The sequence below is a fragment of the Pelodiscus sinensis genome, chromosome 22, assembly GCF_052426305.1.
Source record: "Pelodiscus sinensis isolate ZL-2025 chromosome 22, ASM5242630v1, whole genome shotgun sequence".
Classification (NCBI taxonomy): Eukaryota; Metazoa; Chordata; order Testudines; family Trionychidae; genus Pelodiscus; species Pelodiscus sinensis.
The window spans coordinates 1,812,731-1,827,552 of NC_143073.1; the positions used below are offsets into that span (position 1 = coordinate 1,812,731).

The 14,822-nt window shown below is 60.4% G+C and overlaps 1 protein-coding gene across 1 annotated transcript; it reads right to left on the bottom strand.

Annotated features, from left to right (window-relative positions):
• Positions 1–2,473: 2,473 nt before the first annotated feature.
• Positions 2,474–13,667, bottom strand: LOC102448873 (peptidoglycan recognition protein 3-like). Its single transcript, XM_075907448.2, has 5 exons — positions 13,409–13,667; positions 10,323–10,419; positions 9,634–9,844; positions 6,291–6,409; positions 2,474–3,912 (listed from the first exon to the last, which is right to left on the bottom strand). Exons 2-5 carry the CDS (start codon positions 10,369–10,371, stop codon positions 3,734–3,736), a joined length of 558 nt encoding a protein of 185 aa, XP_075763563.1. The 5' UTR covers positions 10,372–10,419; positions 13,409–13,667; the 3' UTR covers positions 2,474–3,733.
• Positions 13,668–14,822: the final 1,155 nt, after the last annotated feature.

Genomic DNA, 14,822 nt, shown 5'->3' on the forward strand with positions numbered 1-14,822 from the left:
GGGCTGGCTCTTGCGGGGGTCGGGATCCCCAGGGGACACAGAGGCGAGGATGAAGCTGTTCAGGGGCAGTGAGGGCTGGCCTAGCTCAGAGGAGCCGCTGAAGCTGGAGCTGGCGCTGAAATTCATCACCGGAAAAACTTCCTCTTGTGGAGCCAGTGACTCAGAACCGTCCCGCCCGGATCCCGGAGGCCTGGCACCACCGAGGAATTTCAGCTTCTGTGTTTTTAAAAGAGGAAGGTGCCTGCCTTCGTCTCTGCAGAGCACAGCTGGAACGGCGGCTCCGCGACCAGCCAATGGATAGAAATGGCCCAAGCTGTGATACGTATTTCTTACAGCTCCTGCTTTTGAAGCCAATCTCAAGATTTTTAAGGCTGACTCATGATTTTTGACCGTGTGGGGTTGGCAGTGGGGAACATAAGAACAGCCAGGCTGGGTCAGACCAAAGGCCCATCCAGCCCAATGTCCTGTCTGCCGGCAGTGGCCAGCACCAGGTGCCCCAGAGGGAGTGAACAGAACAGGGAATCATGATGTGACCCCTCCCCTGTCGCCCATTTCCAGCCTCTGGCAAACAGAGGCTAGGTACACCATCCCTGCCAAGTCTGGCTAACAGCCATTGACGGACCTGGCCTCCCTGAATCTAGCTCGCTCTTTTTTGAACCCTGTTGAAGTTCAGGCCTTCACAGTCTCCTCTGGCAAGGAGTTCCACGGGTTGACAGTGCGCTGCATGAAGAAGTACTTCCCTTGGATTGTTTTAAACCTGCTGCCTATTCGTGTCATGTGGTGACCCCCACTGTCATTGGTGTCATACCAGTGCCAGCAGAGCCATTCTGATTTGCCTGCCGTGTGTTTTGCGTGCGGCATGAGCTTCCAGTGGTGTTATCGCACCAACGTTAAACGCACTAAGTCGTTGAAACTCGAGCTGTGCGAATAATGGGGTTTTCTGTGTGTTGGCAATTTTAAAAAGCAAGAAGAAATGGCTTAAGGTCAGACTGAATCGGAAAATGTTTGAATTTTCCAGCAAATCGAAAAGCTGCAAAAACAATTTTTTGAGGATGAACAAAAAAAATGTTGCTTTGGTTTTGACCAATTTTTTTTTAAGAAGATTAAAGGGAAATTTTGAAATGAAACATCCATTTTGAAACAAAATATTTCCCTTTTTTTTTCAGAAATTTGAGGGTCCGTCCACCCCTTCCTCCCCCCACAAGCTGAACAAGTCAAGGAAACGGACCCTGATCCTGTGGCACGTTTCATTCTCACTGACCTGGTCTTTTTCGCCCAAAGAGGTTTTGGCCTAAAAATTTCAGCTGGCCAGGTAATTAGGACTTATGGGGCCCTGTGCAGTGTTATTGAACTATATCCCACAGCAGCCCACGGCCACGTGTGTATATCGGAGGAGGATGGCCTTTTGAAGGATCTATTTTAAAACGATGTAGCATTTAAAGCTACAAATCTGCGCCAGGGTTTTATAGAGATGGGGTTTTATAACCCTCAGCCACACACCAATGAAATGTTTCTGAAGCAAATTTGAAACCAAGGGCCTGTCGCCCGGCATGTTTGGTGTCCACGTTACAGCCACGCACAGCCGGCATTGTGAGTCCATTCGGAAATCGGCAGCCTGTTCCCTGCTACAGAGTTTCGCTACCACTGGCGCGGCTCTTTCCGTTTCAATGTTGTGCTCCCAGGACTGGCAGGCTGGAAGGGTTTTCCTGCTTTTCAGTTCTCCCCTCCCCAGAGAAGCCAGTTGCAATGGGGCGCTGTTGGAAGGGTCAGAATGGGGCTAGGAAGAGGTGGGGAGGGTGGGCACTAAGACCCAGGGTGCCCCACGTTTTCAGGGGCCCTACGCAGCCACCTATGCCGCACGTGCCTACGGCCAGCCCGGCACCCAGCTGGCATGGAAATTGAGTCAACAGCCTTTGGAAGCCTGCCAGATGAGCTCGTAATGCGAGGCGATTATTGATGATTTAGTGGCAGTGTTGTTGTGGGTGTGTGCACTGAACGTGTGGCCCGATCACGGGGCCGGACCCCCTGCGCTGCCCGCACGGCTGTATTTCACCCAGCTCGCACCGGCGACGCCCAAATGCCCGATGGCTCAAAACACCCTGAGGGGTTTTAAGACCAGACTGGACGGGGGGCCTGGCACGGACCCAACTGGGCTGCCGAAAGAGCTGTGGGAGGGCCAGAAATTACCCCCCCCCCCCCGGTCCGGGGAAAATCCCTCCTCCGGGAACAGTGGGTCCTCAGGTGCTGGCCCAGGGAGGCCCCGCTGGCCTCTGGAGAAGCAGAATGACGCTGCCCCTTTGCTTCCGAGTGGCTGATGTTGAACGCGGGCGCCGGGCCAGGCCCGTGGCTTCCTCTCTCTGCACGTCCGCTCCCAAAGGGGCTGGGGGGCTGACATCCCTGTAGACTGGGGGGGAAGGGGCAGCTGCCCTGGGGCCCAGAGCTTCTCAGCTCTACAGTGGTGGCAGCCGAACCCCGGGGCCCTTTGAATCTCCGCCGGAGCCCCACACTGCGCTCTGGGCGGGGCTGAGGGCTGGCTCACCCAGCCCCACCCCTTCGGGGAGCACGGAGCCAGCCCTTGTCTGGCGTCCGGTGTGGCTGTCGGCTCCCGGGGGTTGCCTGGTCATTGGTCGCTCTGGCGTCTGCCACGCGGCGGTTCTGCCGGAAAAGCCTTTGCCAGGAAGTGAGGCGCCTGCCGGCAGCCCAGTCAGACAATCAGAGCCGCACACAGGGAGCGTGTGGTTCTCAGGCTGCCGCCGCCTCTTTATTGAAGGGTTTGGCGCCGGGCCCCCTCACCGGGTTTTATGCCGGCCCCGCGCCCGAGAGGGCACACAGCAACCGCGGCTCCGTCCATGGCAGAAATGCTCCCGCCCGAGTCCTCACCTCGCGCCCCACAGATCCGCGCACAGAGCTGAATTACAGAGCAAGCCAGCGACTGGGGGGCGGGCAGGGTCTGGCAGGACTCCTGGGTCCTCCTCTGAGAGGAGAGCGTGGCCTAGCGGTTAGAGCCCAGACGGGGCAGATGGGACCCCTGCGTCTATTCTTGCTGCTTCCTCGGCTCCGTTGCGTAATCCGAGTCGATAACCCTGAGGTGACTCATCTGTAAATTAGACCTGCACCCAGCCAGTGGGTGGGGCGCTTTAATTAACAGCTCGGTAATCGCTCTCAGATCATCCTCCCCTTAATTACACCCAGCTTGTTTTGCTGATTTCCCAGCTTGGCGATTAAACAGCCGGGGGAGGCTGGGAACACTCATCGGGCTTTGGGCCACGGGGCTTACACGCCCTGAGCTTTGCGCCACCCCTTCGGCCCACCGGCTGGCCCCCCGATTCCGTCCCCTTCGGCCCTGCAGCAAGACGCGCCTGGAGCAAAGTGGAGAGGCCCGTCGGGGCACGGCGTCCCGCTAGAGCCCTCCCGCCGCCCCAGGTGTGGCCTGGACACTCAGTAGAGCAGCCACGGGGCCGCGTTTCCCAAAGCAGCAGGTGTTAGAGTTTGCTCTGTTGGTTTGACACCAGCGCAGAATTGCGACGGGGCAGGGGGCGTCTCAGCCGGCTTGAAGCAGCCGCTGGGCCTCCTCTGTGTCCTGCCCTGGGGACAGAACCGGGGCTGAGCGTCCAACTCGAACCACGTGAAGAGTCCAGATCCACAGCCAGGGCTCCATGCAAGGCACCGGGTCCGTCAGCCAGCGTCCTCGGCGCGCCCCGGCCTCGCGCTGCCGTGCCCCGGCGGGGGCCTCTCAGTGCTTGTAGTGCGGCCAGGTCTTGAGGACGTTGCGGATGGGCTGCCCAGGGGAAATGGTGTTGCTGACGTCCCCGTGGGCCATGATGAGGTAGTTGGAGGACAGGTAGCCGGCCTCCACCGCGAAGTGCAGCAGACGCTTCAGTGCGACCCACGCCGCCGCGTTGGGAGACCTTCCTGAAAGAGACCGGGGCAAGGGACGCGGCTCAGAGAACCTGCCTGGGCGCTGAGGTGGGGCAGGCCCTGAGTCCATCTCACATGCAGCAGGAACTCAGGAGAACGATGGGAAAGAGGGACCGTGGTTCATTTCACCCGGGCCTCCAAGGAGCTGGGGACGGGGTGTCAGGCCTCCAAGGAGCTGGGGACGGGGGTGTCAGGCCTCCAAGGAGCTGGGGACGGGGGTGTCAGGCCTCCAAGGAGCTGGGGACGGGGGTGTCAGGTCTCCAAGGAGCTGGGGACAGTCGTGTCAGGCCTCCAAGGAGCTGGGGACGGGGTGTCAGGCCTCCAAGGAGCTGGGGACGGGGGTGTCAGGTCTCCAAGGAGCTGGGGACGGGGGTGTCAGGCCTCCAAGGAGCTGGGGACGGGGGTGTCAGGCCTCCAAGGAGCTGGGGACGGGGGTCTCAGGCCTCCAAGGAGCTGGGGACGGGGTGTCAGGACTCCAAGGAGCTGGAGATGGGGGAGTCAGGCCTCCAAGGAGCTGGGGACGGGGGTGTCAGGCCTCCAGGGAGCTGGGGACGGGGTGTCAGGCCTCCAAGGAGCTGGGGACGGGGGTGTCAGGCCTCCAAGGAGCTAGGGACGGGGGTGTCAGGTCTCCAAGGAGCTGGGGACGGGGGTGTCAGGCCTCCAAGGAGCTGGGGACGGGGGTGTCAGGCCTCCAAGGAGATGGGGACGGGGTGTCAGGCCTCCAAGGAGCTGGGGACGGGGGTGTCAGGCCTCCAAGGAGCTGGGGACGGGGTGTCAGGCCTCCAAGGAGCTGGGGACGGGGGTGTCAGGCCTCCAAGGAGCTGGGGACGGGGTGTCAGGCCTCCAAGGAGCTGGGGACGGGGTGTCAGGCCTCCAAGGAGCTGGGGACGGGGGTGTCAGGCCTCCAAGGAGCTGGGGACGGGGTGTCAGGCCTCCAAGGAGCTGGGGACGGGGTGTCAGGCCTCCAAGGAGCTGGGGACGGGTGTGTCAGGCCTCCAAGGAGCTGGGGACGGGGTCTCAGGCCTCCAAGGAGCTGGGGACGGGGGTGTCAGGCCTCCAAGGAGCTGGGGACGGGGGTGTCAGGCCTCCAAGGAGCTGGGGACGGGGTGTCAGGCCTCCAAGGAGCTGGGGACGGGGGTGTCAGGCCTCCAAGGAGCTGGGGACGGGGTGTCAGGCCTCCAAGGAGGTAGGGACGGGGGTGTCAGGCCTCCAAGGAGCTGGGGACGAGGTGTCAGGCCTCCAAGGAGCTGGGGACGGGGCGTCAGGCCTCCAAGGAGCTGGGGACGGGGTGTCAGGCCTCCAAGGAGCTGGGGACGGGGGTGTCAGGTCTCCAAAGAGCTGGGGACGGGGGTGTCAGGCCTCCAAGGAGCTGGGGACGGGGTGTCAGGCCTCCAAGGAGCTGGGGACGGGGGTGTCAGGCCTCCAAGGAGCTGGGGACGGGGTGTCAGGCCTCCAAGGAGGTAGGGACGGGGGTGTCAGGCCTCCAAGGAGCTGGGGACGGGGTGTCAGGCCTCCAAGGAGCTGGGGACGGGGGTGTCAGGCCTCCAAGGAGCTAGGGACGGGGGTGTCAGGCCTCCAAGGAGCTGGGGACGGGGTGTCAGGCCTCCAAGGAGCTGGGGACGGGGGTGTCAGGCCTCCAAGGAGCTAGGGACGGGGGTGTCAGGCCTCCAAGGAGCTAGGGACAGGGGTGTCAGGCCTCCAAGGAGCTGGGGACGGGGGTGTCAGGCCTCCAAGGAGCTGGGGACGGGGTGTCAGGCCTCCAAGGAGCTGGGGACGGGGTGTCAGGCCTCCAAGGAGCTAGGGACGGGGGTGTCAGGCCTCCAAGGAGCTGGGGACGGGGGTGTCAGGCCTCCAAGGAGGTAGGGACGGGGGTGTCAGGCCTCCAAGGAGCTGGGGACGGGGTGTCAGGCCTCCAAGGAGCTGGGGACGGGGGTGTCAGGCCTCCAAGGAGCTGGGGACGGGGGTGTCAGGCCTCCAAGGAGCTGGGGACGGGGTGTCAGGCCTCCAAGGAGCTGGGGACGGGGTGTCAGGCCTCCAAGGAGCTGGGGACGGGGGTGTCAGGCCTCCAAGGAGCTGGAGACGGGGGTGTCAGGCCTCCAAGGAGCTGGGGACGGGGGTGTCAGGCCTCCAAGGAGCTGGGGACAGGTCATGCAGGGGGAAATGCCTCTGGAACTCAGGACAGGCACAAGGCTAACGGCAGGGACCGGCTACTTAGAGACCAGGGGACCCTTTAAGAAAGCCGCCCCCATCCCTGCGGCGTCCTGTCCCTTTAGGCTGGCGGCTGCCCATGAGCGGGGCAGGAGCACGTGGCGTTTGTACAGCGCCGGGTGCAGCGGGGCCTCGCTCTCTGCCGGAGGAGGGCGGGCGCTTACCTGTAAAGTCGCCCATAAAGGCGATGCCCAGGGCGATATCATTGTACCCGTAGGTGTGGGCGCCTTCGGTATTCCAGCCTCTGCCCTCATACACATTCCCGTCCTCTCCAATCAGGAAGCTGCGGGGCAGGAAAGGAAACGTTTCCGGTGCGAACTGTGCCCACCGTACGGAGCCTGAGGCTCCCATCTCGAGGCTGCCCACGGATCTGGGCTTGGCCTTTCGTTTCGCTGAGAATTCTACCCGCCTACGGCCACCCGCTGCCCTGCCGCTGTCAGCCCCCCGACGGACTGGGAACACCCCAGCCTGCGTCTCCAGCCTTGCTGGGAAGGGTCTGGATGCCAGAGCGTGGCGGACGAGTCTCAGGCTCCGTCTGCACCGGGCAGGTTTGGCCACAAAAGGGCTGCCGACAACGTGCAAAAGCCGTCAAAAGTGCAAAGCGGTCAGGGTATGTCTACACTACAAAGTTAGTTCGAACTAACGGACGTTAGTTCGAACTAACTTTAATAGGTGCTACACTAGCGCTCCGCTAGTTCGAATTTGAATCGAACTAGTGGAGCGCTTAGTTCGAACTAGGTAAACCTCATTTTACGAGGACTAACGCCTAGTTCGAACTAGCTAGTTCGAACTAAGGGCTGTGTAGCCCTTTAGTTCGAACTAGTGGGAGGCTAGCCCTCCCCAGGTTTCCCTGGTGGCCACTCTGGCCAACACCAGGGAAACTCTATGCCCCCCTCCCGGCCCCGGACCCCTTAAAGGGGCACGGGCTGGCTACGGTGCCCGTGCCAGGTGCAAGCCTGCCAGCACCCAGCTAGCAGACCCTGCACCTGGCACGGCACAGAGCCACCCACCCGATGCCCCCCAGCCCACCCCCTCTTGCCGGGACCAGGCTGGCGGCTCCCGGGAGCTTGCCCTGGACCGCAAGAGGCGGGCACCTTCCTGGGCTAGTGCGGACATCGTGGACCTCGTCCATGATCTCCGCACTAGGCACAGGAAAGTGGCTGTCTAGGGCAGGAGAGCTGCCAGCCTGGCCACCCAGGACCAGGTGTGCATGAAAATCAAGGGGGTCCACTGAGACCCCCGACACTGAGCCCTGAGCTTACAATGGCCGTACTGGGTCAGACCAAAGGTCCATCTAGCCCAGTAGCCTGTCTGCCAACAGCGGCCAACCCTAGGGACCCTGGAGGGGATGGACCGAAGACAATGACCAAGCCATTTGTCTCGTGCCATCCCTCTCCAGCCTTCCACAAACTTTGGGCAGGGACACCACTCCTACCCTCTGGCTAATAGGACTCCATGGACCCAACCTCCATCACTTTATCTCACTTCCCTTTAAACTCTGTTCTAGTTGTAGCCTTCACAGCCTCCTGCAGCAAGGAGTTCCACAGGTTAACTATTTGCTTTGGGAAGAAGAACAACTTTCTCTTACTAGTTTCAAGCCTGCTACCCATTCCTTTCCTTTGGTGTCCTCTAGCCCTTCTTTATGGGAACTCAGGAAGAACTTTTCTGAATGCACCCTCTCCACCCAACCCCTGCTTTTAGAGACCTCTATCCTGTCCCCCCTCCGTCTCCTCTTTTCTAAGCTGAACAGTCCCAGTCTCTGTAGCCTTTCTTCATCTGGGACCTGTTCCCAACCCCTGATCATGTTAGTTGCCCTCCCCTCTCCCAGCCTTTCTCTTCCCCTCTCCCACCTCCTTTTCCCAGTGTCCCCCAGTTTTTTTCAATAAAGACAGAGTCAATGTTGGAAGAAACGTTATCTTTATTTTGTACATCAATAAGAAGGGGGGCTAGGGAAGGGTAAGTGGAAGGAGGTGAGGGAGGAATGGGGTACGAGCCCCCGATGGGGAGGACTGGGCTGGCTCTGCGGGCTTCTGGGGGTGGAAGCTCTCCTGCAGCCCCCCAATTACTCCCTCTCCCCAGATGGCAGCCTGCGGCAAGTGCAGCCGGGCTGATGGCCGAGTGGTGTGATGTGCCCAGTGTGGGCACTCAGGGCACTCCAAGCCAGAACTTCTTTGGAAGCGGGGCACCCCTTAGAACTGTGTGTCCGGGGTGGGGGTCGGGACCCTTTAAGCGCAGCCCTCGGCTAGCCTGAGACAGCATCTCCATGCTCTAAGTCCTCCTTTTATGCCCTGCCGGCACTGCTTCCGGCCATCCTTAAGCCCTGTTCAGAGTCCACTCAATGTGGACTTACTAGTTCGAACTAGCAAAACGCTAGTTCGAACTAGTTTTTAGTTCTAGACGCGTTAGTTCGAACTAGCTTAGTTCGAATTAACTAATTCGAACTAAGTTAGTTCGAACTAGCGCTGTAGTGTAGACGTACCCTCAGACTGCTTTTCCTGCCTCCCGCTGTCGACATTCCTGGCCCTGTGGCTAGCACCCTGCTGACAGAGAGAGCAAAGCATTGTGGGGGAGCACCCCACTGATTTGCTCTTTGTTTGTTCCCCACAGGGAGCAGCTCACTCAGGGTACGTCTACGCGACAGTTTTGTCGGAAACATGGCTGTTTTTCCGACAAAAGTTGAGGAACGTCCACACTGCAATTGCGTTCTTTTGACAGTAAATGAAAGAACAGAGGGGGTTTTCCCGTGTTGGTAACCCTCATTCTGCGAGGAAGAAGCCTTTCTGGGAAAGAGCTCTTTCGCAAAAGGGTGTGTATGGATGGGAAGGAGGGAGCTCTTTCGCAAAAGGGTGTGTATGGACGGGAAGGAGGGAGCTCTTTCGCAAGAAGAGGAAAGAGGAAAAAGCACAGGTGCCCTGGTGGCCATTCCGTCCTTAGCAATCACAGCTTACATGCGAGAGAGCGTCCATTCAGTGTGGCCGCTCTCTTTTGAAAAAGCACATTGCTTTTTCGATGCACTTTTGCAGTGTGGACACTCTCGTCTGGAAGACGTTTTTTCGGAAGATCTCTTCCAAAAAAAGCTTCTTCTGAAAGAAGCCTGCAGTCTAGACATAGCCTCCGCTGCCAGACACTTCCCGGAGCTGTGAAAGGGGAGGGGCACAGCCTGCAGGGCAGCAGAGACCACACAACACTGAGCAGACCCAGCAGGACAGGCCTGGGGGTACAGGCAGAAGCCAGTTCTCTCGACAAAACAGCAGAGTCCACCCTGGCTCTTTGGCAACTATAAAGGGGGAGGAAAAGACCAAAGTTTCTTTCCAGGCTGGAGGGTTTTGGGCCCTAAAGTGGGGTGTTTTTCCCAACTGCAGCGTGTGTGCTTTCACGGTTTTGTCGCCAAAATGTCCCAGTGTAGACAAGCCCTTAGACTCGGACCCCGCAGCACCTGTGTAACCGCGTGACACCCGCGTCTATGCGCGGGAACGGGGCCAAACCGACGGGCCTTTGGCCTCTTACTTGTAGGCCAAGTTGCACCAGCCCTTGCTGTTCATGTGGTGCTGCTGGATGTTCAGCAGCTCCTGGTTGCATTCGGCCTGCGTGCTGCAGCTGCGGCCGGCCGTGTGGAGGATGACCACGTAGCCCGTCTGCACGTCCTTGAGCGGCGTCGAGCAGTTGGCTGGACGCCCGCCCCATTTTCCCGGGGTGATGATGTGCAGGCAGGAGAGCCCTGGCGGGGGAGGAGACGATGAACCGCGGCGCTGCCCCCGCCCTCAGGGGCACCAGATTTCCCGCCACGCCGCAGCCAGCGGAGGGTCTGGTCCCGGGGCCGCCGGTGGAACCCGGGTGCAAAGGCTGAGCAGCCCGGGTTCTCTTCAGCCCACAGCTTCGGGGGAGTCCCTCTCGGGTGCCCCTTTGCTCCCTGGGACCCGGCCAGGAGTGACTGACGCTCAGTGACGGGTGCACCCCAAAAGTTCAACACCCCTCAGCTCCTTCCTCCTTGCACAGACTGGGGACCTTCCCCTTGGGCCCCGGGCCAGGCTATTGCTCGACTGAGCTGTGCCCCGTGGCTGAGACACTGAGGGCGGCCCAGGGAACCGGTCTCCGTCGCCCACCGAGACGGGGTAGAGGCAAGAACAGAACCCCCCTTCCCTGGCTTCCACCGCCAAGCACCGGAGGGAACTGGGTACGGCCCAGCCCGGACTCACCCCATGAGACAGCGCTCACGGCCCAGAGCAGCACGGCCAGCTGGGACATCCTGGGGAGCCTGCCTTAAACCGGCCAAGCCAGAAGCATGACAGTGACCTGGGGACAAATATTGTAAATGGCACCAGGAGAAAACAATTCCTGGAGCTCCGAGGAGCCCCTCCTGCCCCAGAGCCCCATTAGGATCCCTCGCTCCAGCCCCCCACCCATGTGCGGAATGACTTTTGTTACGGGAGGCAGCGCGGCCAGCGTGGTGCACAGAACAAAACTCGTTCCGCACAGGCCCAGGAGGTGCGAGAGGTGGGCAGATGTGACATGCAGACTGGCGCAGCCGAGAACAGGCGGGCTCTGTCTCTCAGCCCGGGGGGGGGGGAATGGGCAGGCTCTGTCTCTCAGCGGGGGGGAACGGGGGGGCTCTGTCTCTCAGCCCGGGGGGGGAATGGGCAGGCTCTGTCTCTCAGCCCGGGGGGGGGAGGGAACGGGGGGGGGCTCTGTGTCTCAGCCCAGGGGGGGGAATGGGCAGGCTCTGTCTCTCAGCGGGGGGGAACGGGGGGGCTCTGTCTCTCAGTGGGGGGGAGCGGTCAGCGCCTCTGCCCGGAGGAGGCAGGGAGACTGAGCGAAGGGCCAGAGCGGAGCCGGCCCGGCCCATATGCCACATGGGGAGCCAGGAAATCGGGGGCCCCCAGCACGTGCTGCATCTGGGATCCGGCCGCCCCCGCCCCTCCTCAGCACCCGCCCGTCTCCTGGCTCGGCGCCCGGCCCCCACTGCCCCGGCGGCGACAGGTTGGGGGACTCCCCCCTAAAAGCGCTGCTTCTCTCCAGCCGCCTGAGGCTCCCATTCTCCCAGACTCACTGCAGCAAATGGCCTGTCCCATCCGGGCAGTGGCACCCGCTTTCCCCCCGGCCTCAGCCCTCCCCTCCCCCTGCACAGCACCCATTCCCCGGGGGGTCCGGCGCCGGGGTGTGCAGGGGCAGCCCTGTGACCCAGGACACGCAGGAGACCTGTGACAGAGCAAGGACTGAAATAGGGTCCCCCAAGGTCTCCTCTCTAACCACTACACCCTACTTCCTCACCAGCCAGCGCCACCTGAGCACCCGCCCACCCAGCCGGCCGCAGGGCACCCAAGGGAATCCCTCCAGACTTCGGTAGCCGGCTCCAGGGCTTTATCCAGCAGGATTTGCCAAAGAGAAAGGCCTCGCTAGGGGCCTGCCCATTAAGCACAGTCCTTGCACACCCCTCCGGGAGTGGGGGGGCCATGCTCAGCCTCGACAGGGCGTGTCTGAGAGGATCATTGCCAGTCGTCTCAGCCGCTTCGGCCCCCTCCGCGGTATGTAAATGCCCCTCTGGCTGTGGTATGGGAGCGCCCCACAATTTTCATCCTCCCCACAGGGCATCCCCCTTTTGCACAGGAGGATGACACAAACTAGATACAAAAGATGAAGTGACTTGCCCAAGGTCCCGCAGAGAGTCGGTAGCAGAATGGAGAAGTGAGCCCAGAGCTGCTGAGTCCCAGGGCAGAGCCCTAACCGAGGTTCCCTGTAAGCTGCGTGGTCACGCAGGCCCCCAGCCTGGCCCGCCTGGTCCAGCCCTGCTGGAGATGCCAGGGAGAGGAGCCCCCATGTCCCCCCACCCCAGGGGCTGTTGTAGGGAGAGAGGGCTGGGGGAGTATTCTGCCTGCCATAGCTCTGGGGCAGCCTGTGCCCCAAACTCCTCATCCCCAACTCCATTCCAGAGCCTGCACCCCCAGCTGGAACCTTCCCCCTGCACTCTCATCCCCTGACCCAGCCTTGAGGCCAGCCTGCACCCCAAACTCCTCACCCTGCCACCCTCAGAGCCTGCGCCCCCTCCCACTCTCCGAGCCCCTCGGCCGCAGCCCCTGCCACAGGAATTTTGTTATGTGCCCCAAGATGGAGGTGAAGTGTCACTTAACAAAATTCATTCCGCACATGGATGGGGACCATTAACGGTAACACTGGCCCTAACCACTGAGCAAGTCTTCCTCTCTCAAAGGCCTCTGGGTAGCCCAGCCAAACCCAGACAACATGCCCAAGCATCTAACCCCACAGGCAAAAGTGCACATCGTAGAATTCACTCCTGCTCCTCCCCCATTGCAACGCCCATTGGGAAAGGAACCAGAGCAGGGGGCCTTGGAGAGCCAGACTCCCAGCTGGGTAAAAAAGCCTCATTCCACTGACTTCAACAGACTCCACCTGCAGAGACGGCGGACAAGGCCCCGCCTCCTGCTTACAGCTGGGCGGGAAACGGCTTTCCTGGCCCTGGAATCGATTTTCAGGCGTTCACGCTTTTTACCCGTCCCAAACTGGGATGGAAAGTCAGCGACTCAGTGGTGGGCATGAACGGAAAAGCCGGACAAAGCTGTGGGCTTGGGACAGCTCAACTCTTCCCTTTCCAAATTATCCGAACAGCTCCTTTTGCTAACTGCCTTCAGAGCAAATCGATTCTGACCCAAAACAGCCATTGGGAATCAGAATTTCATTCTGGAAAATGCCAAGCCAAACCCTGGACTCTTTTCTCTCCAACCCTTTTTCGAGGCAGGACATTCAGAGCATGCTCCCCTGTCTGGCAAGCAGCTTCCGTGTCGACCAAGCTGCATTTTTGATGCACACCCCAAAAAAATATTGCCAGAAAATTGTGGCCTAGATCTACTCCGTCCTCCCCGCGAGACCCTCACAGCCGCCATTTGGGGGGCGTTGCTGCATCCTGCAGCCCAGAGGCAGCCGGAGGGGAGATGCCTCTAACTCCCATGGGCTCCCAGAAAAGTCAGACCCCTGCAGGTTCCCAAACATCTGCAGCAAGTGTCTGACTCAGCAGGGTAGAGAAGGACTCGGGAACGGGCGCGAACGTCACCAGATGCCCTTCGGCTGACAGCAGGGAGGGACCCACAAAATTCAACGCATGAGACTCTGCCACCCTGGGGAACAGCTGGGAACAGCTGGCACTTACCCAGAGCAGCCACTAGAGGGGAGGAGCTGGGGTGGGTTTTTACCCGGCTGCCCCACAGTTTGCTCCCGCTGCGGTGAAAGCGCAGGCGGGGAATGCCAAAGCGAAGCGCAGAGCAGTGTTTACCTGTGTCCGGTGCCTGCTGCCTGTGGCCTCGCTCGGCCGGCGCGGCGGGAACGTCTCTATTTATTGCTGTTGGCGTGAGGGAGATGTGGAAACAGCCCTGGCAGGGGAAAATCCCTTTGCCGGGAATCGGGGTGTGGTGATGCAGGAGCTCAGGGTGAGAGCTGGGACGCGCCCGGCTGGGGTGTGGCCCGTGATGTCACACTCAGCGGGGACGTGCCGGGGCTTTCTGTCTGCTCCGGACACGGTGCCACGCGCAGGGCGCTATTCATCCCCGGGTGTCTGGGGAGCTGAGTCAGCGCGGCGCGGAAACCGCCTCCAGAAAGAGGAAGGAAAAGTCTGTTACTTGGCCTCTTCGTGAAGAGCCCTCAGGCGGGTCCTGGAGCCCTGGCACCCTAGCGCTGGCAGGGACCTCGAGGGGGCAGCGAGTCCAGCCCCCTGCCCCACGGCAGGGCCACGCGCCGCCTGGCGCAGTGTTCCTCACCCCGCGGCGCGAGTACCTCGGGTACTCGAGAGATGTCGGGGGAGGGGCACATCAACACAGCTGAAATCTGGAGAAAACTGAATTTGTGTTTTAAGTACGTTTTCCAGCACTTGATTAGTTTTGTCTTTTTACACCCAAAATTTCAGCACCCACCCGGCTACGATTAAGTTGTTTAAACAAATGTGTTGCAACGGTAGAAAAAATGTGTGTGTCTGAAAACTGTAGGCACTGGGGGGACTTCTCTTTTTTTTTTTTTTTTTTTTTTGAAAAAGGGGTACTTTACTTAAAAAAAGGGGTGAGGAACTGGACTAGCCCATCCCTGGCAGGCGTCTGTCCAACCTGCTCTCAAATCTCTCTAGTGAGGGAGATTCCACAACCCCCCTCGGCAACTTATCCCAGTGTCTCACCCCCGACAGGCAGGAACTTTTTCCTAATGTCCAACCTGAACCTCCCTGGCTGCAGTTTCAGTCCATTGCTTCTTGTCCTGTCCTCAGCGGCCAAGGGGAACAATTTGTCTCCCTCCTCCCTGTGACACCCTTTTAGATACCTGAAAACCGCTCTCATGTCCCCTCTCAGCCTTCTCCTTTCCAAACCAAACAAGCCCAGTTCTTTCGGCCTCCCTCAGAGCTCATGTTCTCTGGACCTTTCCTCATTCTTGTTGCTCTTCTCTGGACCTTCTCCCATTTCTCCACATCCTTCTTGCAATGTGGGGCCCAGAACTGGACACAAGACTCCCGCTGAGGCCTGGTCAGCTCAGAGCAGAGCGGGAGAACGACTCCTCGTGCCTTGTGCACCACACTCCTGTGTGTGCGAGTGTGTCATGAAATCCCGGGCGATTCAGTAGGCCTCAGGCAACGAGGAGCTGCCCCCGATTCCACCGGCTCAGCCCTGGGCTGGCCCCGTGTTACAGATCAGAGCAGCCCCACGGGGGCC